General features: G+C 36.7%; 1 protein-coding gene across 2 annotated transcripts in view; it reads right to left on the bottom strand.

Moving 5' to 3' along the window:
* Window positions 1–19,550, bottom strand: part of KPNA4 (karyopherin subunit alpha 4) — a 65,303-nt gene that overhangs the window by 35,087 nt on the left and 10,666 nt on the right. For both annotated transcript variants that reach the window (XM_032764834.2, XM_032764835.2), the window contains exons 2-10: window positions 17,263–17,307; window positions 14,926–15,015; window positions 14,817–14,846; window positions 14,678–14,730; window positions 11,018–11,113; window positions 10,741–10,826; window positions 4,929–5,015; window positions 3,235–3,404; window positions 3,080–3,124 (exon numbers count right to left, since the gene is read on the bottom strand). In XM_032764834.2, the coding sequence (XP_032620725.1) occupies window positions 3,080–3,124; window positions 3,235–3,404; window positions 4,929–5,015; window positions 10,741–10,826; window positions 11,018–11,113; window positions 14,678–14,730; window positions 14,817–14,846; window positions 14,926–15,015; window positions 17,263–17,307 (702 nt within the window). The remainder of the gene's footprint in view (window positions 1–3,079; window positions 3,125–3,234; window positions 3,405–4,928; window positions 5,016–10,740; window positions 10,827–11,017; window positions 11,114–14,677; window positions 14,731–14,816; window positions 14,847–14,925; window positions 15,016–17,262; window positions 17,308–19,550) is intronic.

Raw genomic sequence — 19,550 nt, 5'->3', positions numbered from 1 at the left:
GTTCCTTGCACCTTTGTCTGCTGCCTTCCAGGTAGCTAGAACATAGGACAAAATATCATTTATAACCATAGTCAAGAATATGAAGGATATAATGCTCAAACATCATACCTGTCCTCGTGAGAATCTTTAAATTAAAGTGGACTATATGAGAAAAAATAAAGACTGATTGTTGGGGTGACAACACTTCAGAGAACACAGAATAGGCAGCCTCAGAATGATGGCTCACATTTCACAGGAGACTAACTACTCTCATTCACAAAGCAGATTTCCTTCACAGAACTTTAAAAAGCGTTTGAAAGGTACTTAGTGGAAACTAGAGGCAATAGCACTGCATGCTGAAATAACTAATTTTTTAGTAGCACATCTGAACAGCATAAAGACTATATTATACAATACAATATGTAAATACAAGATGTAAATTTATTAATTCTAGGAAATACATTGGAAACAGTTGATCTGTAAAAAGAAAACTAACAGTTCAGATGCATGATTACAAAAACAAGCAATTTGCAGAGAATTAAGAGGTTCACAATCATTTCAGCTACAAGTGTGAATGAACTGATCTGTAGATAGAAAAGGTTTCAAGAAACTCCATGTAAGTTTTGAGTTAAAGGACAGGCCTCATCTACATTGGACAGTTTTATCAGTACAAGTTAAAATGTGAATTTAAACTGGTATAGTTATAATGGACATCAAAGTGGACGTACTCCAGAAAAAAAGGACACATACCACAATAAAAATGTTCACACAAGGGGTTATGCTAATATAACCATACAGGTATTGCCAGTAAAATCTTCCTGTATAGACAATGCCTCAAAAGAGATCCAATGGTGTAGGTCACCACAGTTTCTCATTTAACAATATGTGGAGAGTCACCAGAATGGCTCTTTGTATTCACATAAAAGGTAAACAAGAATCAATAATTCAAACCTTCCTTTAACTCTTCCAAAAGTAAACAGGTGAAATATATCAAAAGATCTCCACTAAAAAATAAATCAATCACTACTGCAATTCTCTTTGATTTTTACTCTTGCAGTCATTTAGTCAAGAATAATATTGTAGTCCATAATTTTGATTCTGAGCCAAAAGGATCATTGCTTCAATGTTACTGTTATCGTGGAGCAGATTCTAAAACCAGAGCTATTCTGGGCATACAAGTACCAACATTAAACATTTAGGACACAACTCAATACAGTTTGGACATCCTATAATAACAAACCCCTGATGCCAGGGACAACTATAATACAAGTATTCAAACAAAACAGGATTAAGACGAACAACAAATGAAAAAAACTGATTAGTAATACACCTGCACAAACATCTACTTTATCCCTGGTGTAAGCCCACTTGACTTCTAATTGTAGTCAATGTCATAGATCAAGTTGGCCTAATATATATTTTAATCATTAGCAATATACAGTAGAACCTCAGAGTTATGAACACTACTGTTACAAATTGAAAAGTCAACCACACACCTCATTTGCAACCGCAAACAAACAATTAGGCAGCAGCAGAGACACACACAGAAAAACAAAACAAAAACATACCAACAAAAAGAAGCACACAGTTAAACTACTAACTACTAAAAAAAAAGGGAAAGCAGCATTTTTCTTTTGCATAGTAAATTTAAAGCTGTATTAAGTCAATGTTCAGATGTAAACGTTTGAAAGATAACCATAACATTCTGTTCAGAGTTATGAACATTTCAGAGTTACAAACAAACTCCATTCCCAAGGTGTTTGTAACTCAGTGTCTACTGTAGGTAAATTTCACTCGATATAGCCTATTTTAAACATGAAGCAAAGTGTCGATACATACATACTGCAAGTCATTTAAATACAGCTAGTTAACAAGTCTTATTTTATACTTTTTAAGTCATTTGTCTGTAGCTGGACATAGTAGAAATTGCTACTTTTCTCCATTTGCTCTTCCACTTTCTTACAAAAGCAACCAAAACCCCAAAACACCTCAGGTACACAAACGGACCAATAAAATAAGTATGTTTGATTTTGCCTATCATTTATAAAGGGCCAAAAGTATGTTCACTGATATACTGAACAGAGGGGACAAAAGCAACTCAGATTACTGTTACAGTGAAATATAGTCACCTCCTACTTAGTTATCTAGTGAGACACAGGCATTGGCAAGACCTATTTGGAAATTTTCAAACAAACCTTTATTTGTAAAATGTCAATTTGCTGGACTGAAATTTTTCACAAAGTTTACTGCAGATTTGAAGAAATTTTTACCCAAACACAGGCCGCTTTTCCACAGGAAGTTTGTTGGTGTTCCGGGTACAAAACTCCATAGCAGAAAGCCTGCAAGCTCCAGACACTCCGACGAAAGCTGGGGTTGCTAGGTTTCCCACTCTGTAGCAAATAGCCTGCTAGCTCCCACGGCCCTAGATGAAGTCAGGATACTCAGGACTGGTAGGCTCCCTGCTATGCAACAAACTCCCCAAGCACACTGCCCCAGGGCCAGATCCAGTACTTTCAAGATCAATGGCTCCAGGGAGGCACCACCATGCCAGAACTTCCAGTCTCCCCATTGCAAAGCCAGGAGCCTGGAATCCCTGGGACACCTAACTGAAGCCAACAAACTGCTGCAAGAGCCAGGAGGTCATAGGATGGGCTGGGCTCTCAAGATCTGGGACTCCAGGCAGCTCTGCATATGGACTGACCCAAGAATCAGGGAAACCTTGGTGTCCCTGACCCCAGAGCCACAGACCCTGACATCCACAGCAGATGTTGAGTACTCTGGTCCTGGGGAGAAATTTTAGAAATATCATCTGGTGATAAGTCTGAAACAAAATATTTCAGGTACTCTCTTTTGGAGAAAAAAACCTGAAAAAAAAAATCTAGTTTTGGTTCAATCCAAACTCATTTTTTTCCTTCTGATTTTTAAAAAAATTAAACAAATCAATTATTCACTCATATGTACTTATGGACAAAGCTACGCTTTAGTCATTGGTATTTTTAGTAAGTCATGGACAGGTTATGGGCAGTAAACAAAAATTCATGGCTCATGACCTGTCCATGACATGGTCACAAAATAATTGGTGGAAAATGTTTTTACTCACATTTACATCTGTGTGGTGAATTAAAACACAGAGGGCTGGAAGGATCTGGGGGGGGGGAAGAGAGAGAGTGTTAATATTAAATAGAAATACTCAAGATATTTAACAATTCAACTTGTTAAATTTAATTAAATTTATAAATGAATAATTCAATTCACCTCCTGAATGGTTTCCATCGGTGGAGGTGGGTCTTTGTGACGGCATAAGTTGACCATGACCCAAGTAACATTCCTTAAGAATGTTATGGGAATAGATGGACTGATGAAGGACAGCAGAGGTTTCACCACTCCAAGACTAATAACATAATCTCGACACTGGGGTCCATCACCTGTGTAAACATTAAATGATTTTATGAAGATAAAAACTATTTACAAGGGATAATGCTGTAGAACCACGTTCCCATGTTAAATAACCAAGGGCCTAGTTGTTAAATGACCCAAATGACTACTCTTCCAGTTTCCAAGCACAATTTGAGCATGAGGTTGGGCCTCAGTTCAACTGTAAATCTGGTACCAGGGGTATAACATTGATCTCTACACACCTCCAAAAGGAAAACATCTCAGAACAGATAGTTTCCCCAATAACCAGTTTAGTATTATTAAATTGTTCAGTTATCTGAGTAGAAGGTAGTCAAGAAACTCTGAGTAACTGCTTTATATGCTGCTTTTGTCAATGCAGAGACTAGCACATCCAATGTTCAACATCCTAGCAAGTGACAAAGTCAGCTTTCCAGCGTGTCTTCATTTTTGTAAATTTAAACCCTTCACTATTAAGATCTATGTAAAATTGTCTAACCCTTTGGATGCAATAGACACCATTAGCCAAAATGTGACTTGCCAACACCTCACTGTACAAGAAACACTTCATTCCACATGCAGTAAGTAACTGCTCCCCTTTCTGATTCACATTAAACATACTTTGTGCTAGCAAAAAGTGATTTGCTGAATTCTGAAGAGATAGTAATCCATGATTAAGAACACATGAAAAAGATAGTGATTAATGACCATGAGGACAAGGTATAATGGAGGCCCATCAATCATAACAGGTTACTGGTCCAGACAAAATACTCTGTGACAAGTTCCATATTGCTTGAAACTGAATAGAACATTTTCAGTTTACTTTGATATCCCCACAGTTTGACGTGTATTGCATCCACCTAGATACTTATACGGTCCTCAGCATTGTTGTATCCAAGCTGTATTGTTAACAGGGAAGGAACAGCGTCACTCCTAGGTCCAAGTAACAATACTGTACGAATATTTTAAGAAAAACTAGAATGAATTTTTGAAAACTTAGCTTATTGTCACAAACTAAGCAATACCTAAACCCACAACATTTCAGTAATTTAAGACATGGTGGGGCTGACATTTTTAAATTACACTCACCACTATGATATTTGAATATCTCTGTGGTGTATCACTTATAACAATAATCAAGAAGAGACAAACGAAAGATTTAGGTTAGCCAAAAGCTTGGCCAGAAAGATTAAATGTGTACTATGAAAGCTCTGGTGACTGAACTGCGAGCTCTGATGGCGATCCAGAGCCTTTATAATGAAAACTGTTTTTCATTAGAACATTATGCATGGGATTTGTTTGCCAGACATTGTTTCCTTTTCTTGTACCTGGATTGAAAGATGTATGTGTTAAAGGAGGAGCAAGAGAGAAAGCAGAAAGAATTAAGCAAAGGGCATTTTGAGGGAAATGAGCTCCATGTATTTGAGTCAATCCCATTGCTCTTGTAGTTAAGCATACTTCTATTATTTAAAAAAAAAAACAACAGAATCCAAATTGGTTTATTAATTTGATTTCAAAAGAAACGTCTGAATTTTTATATTAAGAGTAACACAAACCTATGATATTGCCTAAAGCCCATACTGCTTGCTCACACACATTTTGATGAGGTGAATGCAACAGCCTCAGAAAAAGTGGCACAGCATCTGAAAAATAAAGCATCTGTTACTCAAAAAGTCTTAGTTCTAAAGTGATGTGCTCATTATTATAGTTAGCTCTTAAGTTAAAAACTGACATTCCATTACCCCATGATGTGAAGATCTTCTCCGGCTACATGTTTATTCTGGTTAATGAGACTTCACTCTTTTTCCAGATGATGTTCAAATATAAACATAGATCATAATAAAACTTTTCCTTTCATACCATTCTTTCACAGAAGGGTCTGCACTTCAGACCAATATAATGAGAACAAAAGATTTAAGGTAGTTATTTTTATATAACTTTGTTTGACAAGTTTAAATTATAAGTAATTATTCTTAATAAATGGTTCATGTTGAAATTCCATATTTAATTCTACTAATTACCACTGAATTTCAACTGTTTTATCTATGTAGTTATCACTAGAGCTGTCTGAAATGGAATTTCAACACTTTAATGTCAACCCAACAAGCACAATTAGTTACCGGTAATTTGAAAAAAGTCACTAATCATTAAGTAGTTATATATTTTCTACATTCTTTTCCATCACTAGTTATTAATAGAAGTTTTAGTTAGCAACTTTTAATAGGCAAAATCCTGAAAATTCTTATCGACGTATTTGTACAGCAACATAAGATGTCACGTATATATCCTGTCTTCTCTTCCTGGCTCTTGAAAGTTTAGATAAAAGGGGTAATCCAACTGATTACCACAAAAGAGATTCTGATGTTTCAAATACTGTCAATGAATGACTGGCAAAAAGAGCAAACTGATCTGTAAGGAAGGGGTTTAACAAAAATCACTCACCAAGAATAAGATACTTACATCCCTGCCTCATATATGGGAACATTAGGAGCAGGAGGCAGCTCCCAAGCACAGTCACTGCTGAGTCAACATTTAACATTGTGATATTATCTGGAAGATGCTATTAACTCCTACTCTTACAACCCAAAAGCTAAGGGACTTGTGCAACACCGCCTGAAGAACCTTGGTTGGGAGGAAGGACTCAATACTCGTTAACGTTGAAGGACCTGTTTACTTTAATTACTTGGTCCCCAATTTACTGGGTGTAGGATTTTACTGAATTTACATTAATTTGGGGGGCATAGAGGAGAAGGTTTCATTTATAATCAAACACACCACACCACTATCACTCCTGACGCATAACGGGTCAAATATTGGTTTAATTCTTAAAACATGTTTATTAGCCACTGACCTTATCCAATATTAAACAAGAGGATTTACAAAGCGAGTGTAATAGGTAAAATACCCCCAGCAATTACAATGGCTGGAAGTTCTGGAGAGATGTTAATAGGTCGTCATCTTCATTCAAATAAATTACAAGAATACTCATACTTGCATAACATTTGAGTATAGAGTAACTTCAATGAAACTAGGTGTGTTTACGTTGTTTCTAATCTAAGTCCATCAGTAGAAAAATCTGAACTGCCAGACTCAATCCTGGCTTTCGATCTATTGAAAAGTTAGCTTTAATATAGTAGAAATAAAATGATTCTAATTAGGGCTGTCAAGCAATTGAAAAAGTTAAATCTTGATTAACCACCCTATTAAACTATAACAGAATACCATTTATTTAAACATTTTTGGATGTTTTACACATTTCAAATATATTGATTTCAGTTACAACACAGAATACAAAGTACACAGTGCTCACTTTATATTTATTTTTGATGACAAATATTTGAACTGTAAAAAACAAAAGATAGTATTTTTCAATTCATTAAATTGAAGTACTGTAGTGCAATTTCTTTATCATAAAAATTGAACTTACTAGTGTAGTTATGTAAAAAACTTGCATTCAAAAACAAAACAATGTAAAACGTCAGATCCTATAAGTCCACTCAGTCCTACTTCAGCCACTCTCTCAGACAAACAAGTCTGGTTATAATTTGCAGAATATAATGCTGCCTGCTTCTTATTTACAATGTCACCTGAAAATGAAAACAGGCATTCACATGGCACTGTTGTAGCCGGTGTCACAAGATATTTACGTGCCAGATGCGTTAAAGATTCATATGTCCCTTCATGCGTCTACCACCATCCCAGAACACAAGCATCCATGATGATGGTGGGTTCTGCTCGATAATCCAAAGGAAAGCAGACTGATGCATGTTCATTTTCATCATCTTGAGTCAGATGCCACCAGCAGGGTGATTTTCTTATTTGGTGGTTCCGATTCTGTAGTTTCCGCATCTGAGTGTTGCTCCTTTAAGACTTCAGAAAACATCCTCCACAGATTTTGGACAGCACTTCAGATACTTAAACCTTGGGTCAAGAGCTGTAGCTATTTTTAGAAATCTCACACTGGTACCTTGTGTTTTGTCAAATCTGCTGTGAAAGTGTTCTTAAAACGAACATGTGCTGGGTCATCATCCAAGACTGCCATAACATGAAACATGGCAGAACGTGGGTAAAACAGAACTGGAGACATACAATCCTTCCCCAAGGAGTTCAGTCACAAATTTAATTAATGCATTATTTTTTTAACGAGTATCATCAGTATGGAAGCATGTCCTCTGAAATGATGGCTGAAGCATGAAGGGGCATATGAATGTTTAGCATAACTGGCATGTAAATACCTTGCAATGCCAGCTACAAAAGTGCCATGCGAACGCCTGTTCTCATTTCCAGGTGACAGTACTGCCTGCATCTTATTTACAATATCTCCTGTAAATGTAAACAAACTTGTTTGTCTTAGCAATTGGTTGAACAAGAAGTAGAACTGAGTGGACTCAAACGTTTTACATTGTTTTGTTTTTGAGTGCAGTTATGTAATAAATAAGCATTTATAAATTACACTTTCACGATAAAGAGACTATACTACAATACTTGCATGAGGTGAATCGAAAAATACTATTTCTTTTGTTTATCATTTTTACAGGACAAATATTTGTCATAAAAATAATGAAGTGAGCACTGTATACTTTGTATTGTGTGGTAACATACAAAACCGAACCAAGATACACTTGCAGCAATCTAAATTGTATCGAGAGGGGGCATATTAATATTAAGAGAAAACATCTGCTCTTTGACAGTTCAATCCAACTGCTTTGAACTCAACAGGATCCTACACTGATTTCAGTGGACTTTAACAATGCCCCAAAAGAGAACGATAATGAATTTTGTAACCAACTGCTATTTCACAACACAGATTCATTCTCTAACTAAACACAAACGTTCTCAGATGAAGAGCTGAAGACAACGTAAAAAATTTGTTTAAAGATCTGTGATCTTTACACTGGTTAATTCTGTGAAATATTTGCCTTGGATTTGCTTACGTAGTACTTTAAAATTTGAAATTCAGGATTAATCTATTACTTCTATGGAAAGATCTTTTTTGCCCTCCAGCATTTTCGCTGCTTTGTTAGCTCTCAGCTTCCCAGACCAAGAAGTTGGCTCTAAATTTTGCTACAAAATTCATATTAACAAACAAAAAAAAACAACAACTTTAAATAAAATCCATTTTAATTTTGTATTTTAAAAGCAAATCCAAGAGTTAACAGATTATGTTATTGTCAAGTGGTCAGATTTATCACAATAAATAAGGATTTTATTTCTCTATCAAAAGATAAAGCAAATAAAAAATTAAATTAGAATTATTTATGCCTGTGTCAACCTAGTCATCAAGCTAACATTAATTTCATCACTCAGACCAGACTGTAGAGTTTAAGCACAGCACTTTCCCTTATTGCAGTGGTTTTCAAACTTTTTAGGCTGTGTACCTGTTTTCAAATTGTGATTCTCAAACTTCTGTGTTGGTGACCCCCAAAGCTGTCCCTAGGGTACGGCGAATCAGGGCAACTACTCCAGGCCCCACGGGCCAGCACGGATTTGCACTGTGTGAACTGCTGGCTGGGGGAGGCTAGCCTCCAGCCATATCCCTTCCACCCGAGGGAGAGTGCACTGGGAGGGAGAGCTTGCGATGGCACCTCCCTAACCCCAGGCATGCATGGTCCCAGTCCCCTGGAGACCAGCAACACTGCTGAAGGAAGGGCTGGGGGGGGGGGGGGGAGCCACACCTGGCTGCTTGGGGAGGCACAACACCTCCCCTACCTGGTAGCCGGTGCAGTGGGTCCCAGAAGTAACTGATTCGTCACTTCAGCCACAGGCCCCGAACCGCCCTAGGGATGAACCTGGTGACCCCTTTCACACAGCAAGCCTCTGAGTGCAACCCCCCTTAAATATTTTAAAAAGCGCTTTTTAATTTATAACTATTATAAATGCTAGAGGCGAAGCGGGGTTTGGGGTGGAGGCTGACAGCTCACAATCCCCAAGTAATCACTCAGTGGGTCACGAGGTTGTCATGACCCTCAGTTTGAGAACCCTTGAGTAGTCTATCGCATAGTTGGGATTGGTCCTGCTTTGAGCAAGGGGTTGGACTAGAGTACCTCCTGAGGTCTCTTCCAACCCTAATCTTCTAGGATACCCCCATCTGACACTGGGTCATAATATAGCTATGAAAACAGCCAGGGGGGTAGGGGTGAGGCGGCGAAGGGAAATGGGAGAGAGAATACATTAAGCACCATTACAGGATTTTTCCTGCGTACCCCGATTAGAGCTTATGTGTACCCCAGTTTGAAAACCACTGCCACATTGAGTCAATTCTACATTTTGATTAAATATTTAAGAATAAGAAAACAGTTTTTAATGTGGGGTTTTCACACATTAAATTTCTTGAGTGGAAAAGTTTCCCCTGCCCTTTCACACTGTTGGCAATTCAGCATCTCCAGCATTGACAGTTTATAGTGCAGTAAAATTTGATCACACTGTCTCTGTATTTCAATAATATTTTGATACTTCCTCCTCTTCTCTTTTTTAGTTGTGTGGACTTCGGTTTTTTCCTTCTCTGTTTATAACAACCTTTTCCTTATTTACAATAGCAGATCCATGAGGAATTAGAAGAGAATAGGAAGTAAATTTGATTCAACTACAAAAACTTGCTTGAACATGGCAGTGATTCTATATTCAGATCTCAAGCAGCACAATTATTTTATCTGGCAAATTCAAAACTAGAGAAGAGCTCTGTTCTCACAAGTTGATGTTCAAGTAGATTTAAAAGAAATATGTAGGGCACAGAACCATAAAACAATCTTCTGTTTCATCTGGCAACATGGATTGCAAATACAATAAACTTCCTTCCTAACTTCAGATTCCCGAACATACAGGCACCATTTTATCTTGTGTGAGATCTTGGAAGTAAATTCCCTCAGAGGCACCCTCTGTACTTGGACTGTACCTTTTGCTCCCCCTTCAAAATTAGGTAGGGAATCCTTCTTAATTGTGAAGAAAAAAGTTAAAAAATAGCACTTGAAAACTGGAAAACCAGCAGATATTAACTCTGCTAAAATAGTGTGAGTTCCCACAAGAGATTACTCACCCTCAGGAAACCCAAATGAATTTAAAATCTGAGAAAATGAAGAACAAAAGCAGATGTGTGCTTCAACTGATGCTGCTTGCCAGAGAAGGGGTAGAATTTCTGGCAGGAGACTTCCTGGGCAGGTCCTTCTGCGATGTGCCTGTGATTGACAATTCAGTTTCAACCATCCTGGCTATCATATAAAAGTACCAGACCTACATAGTGTAGATTGGTGAATATTTGAGGAAGACAGATAGGGTGTAGGTGCTTTTTAAAATCATCACTTGAGCCTCATATTTTTGAAGAAATTACAATGTGCACATGAAATGCATCATCATCAAAACTGATCAACTTACTAGATTGAACTACAGCCTGTGTTTGTTCAGAGGTTCCAGATGCAATGTTTGTCAAAGCCCATGCAGCTTCAAACTGTAAAGAAGGACTACAAATAAAAGCGTAAAGTTAGAAAATGTTCTGTATTACAGTAAAACTATCTGAATCTAACACAGTATCTTAACATGAGCACTTGCAAATGCTTGCATGAATTGTTTTGTCAAAGGATTTCTATGAAATCTTCCCAAAACAATTAATTTTTCCTACAAGTACTTTCTTTTAAAAAAGTAACACACTCACTTGTCATCTCTTTCAAGACAGTGCACTAAAATAGGTAGTATTCCAGATTTTATTAAGTCATCAATAGGTGGATTGCGATCACTGGAAAGAAGCTTCCTGTTTAGGAACAAAGGAGAAAATATGAAATTTGCAGACAAATCCCCTAAAGTCAAATAGGAGTTTTTAAAAATGAGTGAATTAAGCACTGCTGAAAAGTTGTGTACTTAGCTACTATTTCAGCCAATCCCACCATCTCTTCAACTCAACAGTCATACTCTTTAGAGTAGTAGCAGAACACCTGTTTTGTCCTCCTGGTGAACCCATGACAGAAGTAAGTCAGTCATCCACATGTCCCTCCCCTGCATTATCTCCCCAGCTGGAGCAGAGGATAAGAGGCAAGGTATTGGCTGCCCGAATATGCTTTCCTCCCTCTTCCTCACTAAAGAGTCAGTGTGTGGGGGATAAAAATTAGAGCAGTCATGCAATTAAAAAAAATTAACTGCACAATTAAAAAAAGAGAATACCATTTATTTTAATATTTTTGGATGTTTTCTACATTTTAAAATATACTGATTTCAATTACAACACAGTGGAGTACTCACTTTATATTTATTTTTGATTACGAGTATTTGTACTGTAAAAAACCAAAAGTAATAGTATTTTTCAATTCACCTCATACAAGTTCTGTAGTGCAATCTGTCATGAAAGTTGAACTTATAAGTGTAGAATTATGGACAAAAAACTACATTAAAAAATAAAACAATGTAAAATTTTAGAGCCTGCAAGTCCACTCAGTCCTAATTCTTGTTCACCCAATCACTCAGACAAACAGCTTTGTTTACATTTGCAGGAGATAATGCTGCCGGCTTCTTGTTTACAATCTCATCTGAAAGTCCGAACAGGCATTCTCATGTTGTATCCGATGTCACAAGATATTTATGTGCCAGATGCACTAAAGATTTGTATGTCCCTTCATGCTTCAAATCACCATTCCTAGAGGACAGGCATCCATGCTGATGATGGGTTCTGTTCGATAACAATCCAAAGCAGCGCGAACCGACGCATATTCATTTTCATTATCTGAGTCAGATGTCACCAGCAGAAGCTTGATTTTCTTTTTTGGTGGTCCCGGTTCTGTAGTTCCCACATTGGAGTGATGCTTTTTTAAGACTTCTGAAAGCATGCTCTGCACCTCGTCTCTCTCAGATTCTGGAAGGCACTTCAGAATCTTAAACCTGGAGTCAAGTGCTGTAGCTATCTTTAGGAATTGCACATTAGTACCTTCTTTGCGTTTTGCCAAATAAGCAGTGAAAGCATTCTTAAAGAACAACATGTGCTGGGTCATCATCCAAGTCTGCTATAACATACAATATATGGCAGAAGGCAGGTTAAACAGAGCAGGGGACATACAATTCTCCTCCAAAGAGTTCAGTAACAAATTTAATTAAGGCATTATTTTTTTTAATGAGTGTCATCAGCATGGAAACATGTCCTCTGGAATGGGTGGCTGAAGCATGGAAAGGCATATGAATGTTTAGCATATCTAGCACAAATACCTTGCAATTCCAGCTACAGAAGTACCATGCAAATGCCTGTCCTTACTTTCTGGTGTCATTGTAAATAAGGAGAGGGCAGCATTATCTTCCATAAATGTAAACAAACAACTTGTTTGTCTTAGCAGTTGGCTGAACAAGTAGGACTGAGTGGACTTGTAGACTCTGAAGTTTTACATTGTTTTTGAGTGTAGTTATAGAACCAAAGAAAATAAAAATAAAAAAAATCTACATTTGTAAATTGCACTTTCAAGACAAAAGATTGCACTACAGTACTTGTATGAGGCGAATCAAAAATACTATTTTTTATAAGAAATAATATATACTTAGATTTCAATTACAACACAGAATACAATATATATGAAAATGTAGAAAAACATCCAAAATATTTAATAAATATCAGTTGGTATTCTATTGTTTAACAGTGCAAATAAAACTGTGATTAATCACGATTAATTTTTTTGAGTTAATCGCATGAGTTAACTCCGATTAATCAACAGCCCTAATACAAATGCACATGCTGCTAGGAAGGAGGGAGTACAAACCCACTTGAACTTTAACTCCTTTAACCTCTCTTTTCAACACCCATGAGGTGAGCGAAGGCCTGTAGGGAATCCAAGTGGGACTGCTTCAGACGAATAAAGGGAGTGGGGGCGGGGGGGGAAGGAAAGGGGATATCAGAAGCACATTCCTTTCCTCATGTCCCAGCCCACACCAAACTGTCTCCCCAGAGGGGGACCGTGGACATGCTAGACAAGAAAGTAGCTGTGACTGACTGCTGCTGCTTCCAATCCTGAACACTACCAGCAGACACTGCCTTAAACTGGCAAGTAAAGAGTCTGCACAGTGAAAATGTCTTAATACAACCTGGTCAGGGGCTCTGAATATTTAAAGTTTCTAAATGCTGTGTGATGTTACTGCAGATGTATATTTATACTGCCAACTAAGAAGAAAAGCTTCCTTTTTAGGAGAGATGTAGATGGACAGACAAGTTATCCTAGGATTGATTACAATACATACCCCTAGTTCCTACAAAAAACCACCAATATTCACTCTTTCAATGGCAAAATACAGCTCAGTTTAGGTTTACTCAAAAACTACAACAAATTTATTTTCTGTCCTCTCAGGTAACTCATGACCCTGGCTCCAAGAATCAGTTAACTCCAATTATTTGTAACTGCTTCTGTTCAAACAATGCTCTGTCCTTGTTATGTGTGTTTCAGGAAATTACAGGTAGTTCACAACCTCCCTTCTGCTCAAGCTTCAGATGCTGTCTAAGGTGGCAGAGCAGTATAAGAGAAAAAACTAAATAGCTTTCACACCTTATTTTAACATTAAAAAGGACCTCTCCTTGTAGGCCTTGTCTACATGCACAAGTTGCACTAAATTAACTTTAAATTGTTTCTAAACCAGTTTAATCAGTGTAAAAGACTATGTGGACTGTCTTATTTCCATTTAAACCTGTCATGTTTCAGTTTACTTCAAAAACATTCCTTCTTTGGTTTAAACAGAAACAAGTGTCCATACAGCCATGCACCAGTTTAACTAAATAGGTTTTAAAAATCACCAAGTTAAACTGGTGCAACTTTCTCATGTAGACAAGACTTTACAGTAAAGAGCTCAAAAACTGCTACTTGACCAGTTAAGAGGTTCAAAGGTATCATTACCTTCAAGTGTCTTCAAGTATTTGCCAATTAGCCTAACTTGTTAGAAATCTGGTAATCTTGTAATGATTTAAACACCTTCTCGGAAAAGATGTTCTCCGCCTCAGACAACTTAATTAAATTACAGGGAAACTGTGTCCAATGACTATTTATACATATGAAATCAAGTAGGATCTTTACTCCATTTATTTTGAAAGTCAGGAGTATGGCATTTACTCAAATCCTAGAGTTCTTGATACATATTCATGTGAAAATTAAATCTTAATATCTACGTTATGTCAGTTTGGTTTAATAAAGTTTACACACAGGGTATTTTATTACAGCACTAATATTTGGTGAACTTGATCTGTAGAGGACATCATCATTCTATCTACTAGTGCAAGGATTCATGATTTTCTTAATTTAATAGCACTATATAAGCTGCAAGGGTAGAAACAACAAAGCTGAATAAACTGTGCTCTTACCTTGCAGCCTGCACTGCACTTAACTGGATACCCTGGTTGTCACTTGAAGCATTCTACAATAAAATCAACAACTTAGAATTCAGCCATTTTACATTTGTCATTAAGCCAAAAAAGTTCAGAGAAAAATAAATATTTTTACCTGAACTATTGCCTCCAATGAGGTGTTTTGCTGGGGGGCGAAAAAAACCAGTTAGGTACACTTTTTTAAAAAAGTTAAGAAATAAACTTCAGACAGTGTTAATTCTTACCACTCTGAAATCGCCATCTATATCTGAATCTTCACAGATATCTTCATGGGGTACATTTCTTCTCTTTAACAGGTGTTCATCTCTCTTATTCTTTAAAGAAAAATAAATTTTCTGGGTTTTGCAGTTTTATTTTATTTTTTTTCCCCGCAAAAGCTGAGACGACTTACTTTTACCCACAACTTAAAAAAAAGTATTTCACTGGTACTATTAATCCTCAGACATTCAAGCCAAGCATCAAAGTATGTGACTAAGATGATCGCTCACCATTCATACCTTCCCAAGGAACAGGACAGCCATCTCTTGATTATTGCTACAGCCATGTAAGATTTTACTATATGTGACATGACCTATATCCAACTCAGGTGTCTATATTCATCACTGAAACCACTAAATTCACTGCATTTATTTTCTATTAATCTTAAAACTAGTACATTTTGTCCTAAGATTTTTTTCCCTCAGAGTTCTAATGGCTTATACTCCCCCAGTCCCAACATCTAGAGTTTTAGCTTCTACACCTTTTGCTTCATCTAAAATTATACTAAACTGAACACTACTTTTATTTTGTTCCAAACTTGGCACTTATTGCTGTCGTATAGAAGGAATTTGAAGACTTTCCTCCCAGCATCAAAATCTTTGTGGAAATGCTGTTCAGATTTCAGAGCAAACAAATCAGTAGTCTGGTATCAGAAAATGTGTCATGACTATTATGGCGCATCATGGGGTTTGAGAGCCCGAAAATATGGATTCAAGCGTTGAAAAAGCAAAGCTTGGCAAATACTAGTATTCCACTTGAAAAAAGACTTAGACATCTTAAATTCATTTCCATGCTTAAGTGAAAGTTAACATACTTTCCAAACATATTTCACTATCCCAATACTGTGTAAACATTCTGCATTTTCATAGCAGCTACTTAAAAAAAAAAAAAAAAAAAAAAAACCAAAAAATCCCCCCAACAATGTATTTTTCAGTGTATGGTTTCAAATCTCTTGCTGTCACCCACTAAAAGTATTTAAATAAGTTTGACTGCTTTCCTAATTTTTTTCCATCATATTAGCTTATTGTAGGATGCTCATACTAGTTTTAATTTTTTAATACCTGCCAACCGCAACAGGACAATTTTGTTGTCATCCTTCTTTCCTCACTATGTCCAAGTTCTAGGTTCCCTAACAGCCCTGATCCATGAGTGTGATGCTTGCCAGTTCAGTACACTTGTCTCCAGGGCTGCCCAGAGGACTCAGGGGGCCTGGGGCAAAGTAATTTTGAGGCTCCTTCCATAGAAAAAAAAGTTGCAATACTACAGAATACTATATTCTCGTGGGGGTCCCTGTGGGGCCTGTGGCCTATTGCTCCACCTGCTCCCCCTCACCCCCCGGGCAGCCCTGCTGGTCTCCTCCCCAAATGGGAAGACAAAATAGTGTACACATTTCCTATCACTAAAAGGTCACCCCAGCCATCTCTCCCATGGTGATTTTATTTTGCTTAAGTGGCAACAATATATGTTGAAGAATTACAGCTTTTAACTCTTGCCTCCCTGTATATTTTGGGCTACAGCTGACTGCTGATGTCAGGAATATCTTTCCTCGCTACAGAGTATGGACATTTTAGGATTTTTTGCCCTTCCCATAATCAAGTCAAACCTATTACATGCTTATCTATTTGCAAGTGTTAAGGAAAAGTTATGATCCTTGGTAAGTTACAAGTAAAAAGAGTCCACTGTCATTCTTGAGAATTATTAGGACCGAAGTTTATCCAAATCTTAAGATAAGGAGTGAGGTCAGGATTAACAGTGAGTATTGGTGGAGGATGATTTCAGCAACACAGAGATTGAAATATTCCTTAAAGCCCTAATTCTTCATGTGAGGAAGAAACCAAAATTAATTCGCCTATGTCACTGAAACCCAGTAGATGGGATGGGGCTAGTGGGAACAGCCCAGTGATTAGTGTTATTAGGGACAGGAAGCAAATAAAGGGTAATGCACGGACTGGTTATCAGTGAGGCAACATCCAAAGGGATGTTCCAACTAAAAGATCTTTGTGTAACTAGTTTAAATGAAATGAAGTTAGTCGTTTATTTGTAGATAAACAACTAATGTGCATTTTAGTTCCTGAACTTGGTAGGATCTGCTTTGAAGCTTCCCTCCCCGCCAAAAATGTGAGTGTCTTTACATAGACCCTGAAAAGACAAATAATATTTGACAACATCCTTTTAAATGATCTATAAAAAAAAAAGCAAGCACTATGATTGTCTTTGCCTCAGACACAAAAAACTTCTGTAATTTCTACTCAAATGCCTGAGACATAGAAGTTATATTTAGTAAAAACACTAATCCATTTTACCTTTCTTAACTCCACGACAACTTCATTTCGTTGTCTTCTCATAGTCTGAAAAGTTTAAGATAAAATAATTACAGCATATTCCTAACCTGGACCAAATCATTGTGATGTGATTTAACATGCTTCGACAGCTTTCTAAATATTTTACTTTTAGAAGACATCTTTAATTTTTTAAAAAAATGTAGAAAGAGACTAGGTAACTACTTTCGATTCATCAGTCTGGGATTTTATTTTGGAACAGAAAACTAGCATTAAATACAAATATATCTCTGTTTCTATTACTTAACATAATACCTACATTATTTTTGCTGTATATCATCTGCTCAACACTTGCATAAATTTCCTCAGTCCTATTTGTCCAAAACACAAACTAATAAAGGGACTATCCAACAACAGGAAAAGTATATGGAAACAAGGGAATAAATTATGTAAGGGGGGAAGTGAGGGGAATAAATTGTTTATATCAGAAAATATGGTAACAAAACCCCATTTTTATAAATATCATTACATGCCAATAAAGAGTATGATAATTTTGCACAGAGCCTTTTAATTTATTTCACAATTTTCCAGATAGAACTGTATAGCCCTTTCTGGGTTTGGGTTTTCAGAATACGTTTATTTCAGAGTTAAACTGGACTAGCTGTATTAAAATATTCTAATGTTAAGTTACACTTGTGAAAACTGATGTACCACTTGTAACTATTCACCAGTACTCAAAGAGGCACTTAAAGATTAAGAGTAGTTCTTGGGACAAAACGACTAACATAACCTGGGGAAATAGCTGTTTAAATCAGAGACTATATCTATGCTACAAGCACTACAGAAGCACAGTTACGGTGCTGCAGCTACGGCACTGTGGCGCTGTAGTGCAGACCTTTGTTTCAGTAAGGGAAGGGGTTTTTCAATTGCTGTAGTAAATCCACTTCGAGAGGAGGTAGCTAGGTCAATGAAAGAACTCTTCCCATTGACCTAGAAGTGTTTATATCAGGGCATAGGACAGCTTAACTACGTATCTCTGAGCTGTGAACTTTTTATACCCTTGAGTGACATAGCTATGTTTTAGAGTAGATCAAGCCTGAGCTTTAATTTCTTTGGTTGTGCCATGAATACAATACCTAGTAATTTCTCAGGAACAATACTTGTAAATAATTGTATATAATTACAAAATGGCATGCTTGACACTCTTCTGATTTACCAGTGGCATTAAATAACAGACATTTGAAAGTTTAAGTTGCAAATGGAATCCCTCAAATGTCAGGCAATGCAAATGTTGAGGCTGCTGATACAACTTTAACTAACCCCCTCGTGCATATGCATTAATTATAGTATCGATACTATAATTCAACATCTTGAACATACCTTGGATGGTACACTGTGAATGAGCCAAATTCTACTTAACTTTCTACTAATCCCTGCCTCACTCACTGTACATTGTCCAGCCTGTGCAGTGTCCAAACCTACTTTGTTACTGATTTCACAGCTGTGTAAGTCCATCAATTCAGTGGATCTATTTATATTGCGGAAATGGCAAATAAAATTTGATCCATACTTAACTGTCTGAAGGACTGTACTATGTTGTTTTTTTTATTATGTACACCTTCATTATACAGATAGTATTACATATGTAGAATGTCTGCCTTGTTGAATATATAGATTGGCAGATGATTGTGTAATTAAAATACTAGCATACACACAGAGGTAAAAGTGAAGGTTGTGCAGGCAACCTCAGCATTAGCTTTTCCTGGCCAGAATGCTTCACTTTGCAACCGTAAAGATTTATCAAGATTTTAGTAAAGTAAAAATAGAGATTTTTAAAAAGAAAAACAAATTTTGTAATATAGATCTATTTATTAGACAGAAGTAGAATGTTCTGTCCTGATACATACTTGGCTGAGGCCACGGCTCCTGTAAACCATGCATAGCCTGAGTGCATGCAAAGGCTTCAAAGGAGCCTGCATCATTCAACATGTATTTGTGAATGTGTCAGATTTTTCCAGATGTTTAAAAGTAAAAATTCAAAATTTCACACACTTGTGCATAAACAGATATTAGCATAGGAGATTAAGTAGTTTGGTTATTAAAGTACTGCACACACGAACAGTTTAGAATAAAGGGCACTGACAAATATTTAACTTAGAAAAAACATTTGTCTGAAAATGGTTTACTGTTACGTTACAAATACAACTAAAATTACTATAATAGAATGATTAGAGAAATTATTTTCAGTTTACTTTGAGCATTCATCAGTACTTTGTGTAGCCAGTTTCACCACATTTCCTGATAAGTCAATT

This window comes from Chelonoidis abingdonii, chromosome 8 (genome assembly GCF_003597395.2).
Source record: "Chelonoidis abingdonii isolate Lonesome George chromosome 8, CheloAbing_2.0, whole genome shotgun sequence".
NCBI lineage: Eukaryota > Metazoa > Chordata > Testudines > Testudinidae > Chelonoidis > Chelonoidis abingdonii.
Note: the sequence above shows the minus strand (reverse complement) of the source record. Positions and strands in the feature narration are given on the sequence as shown.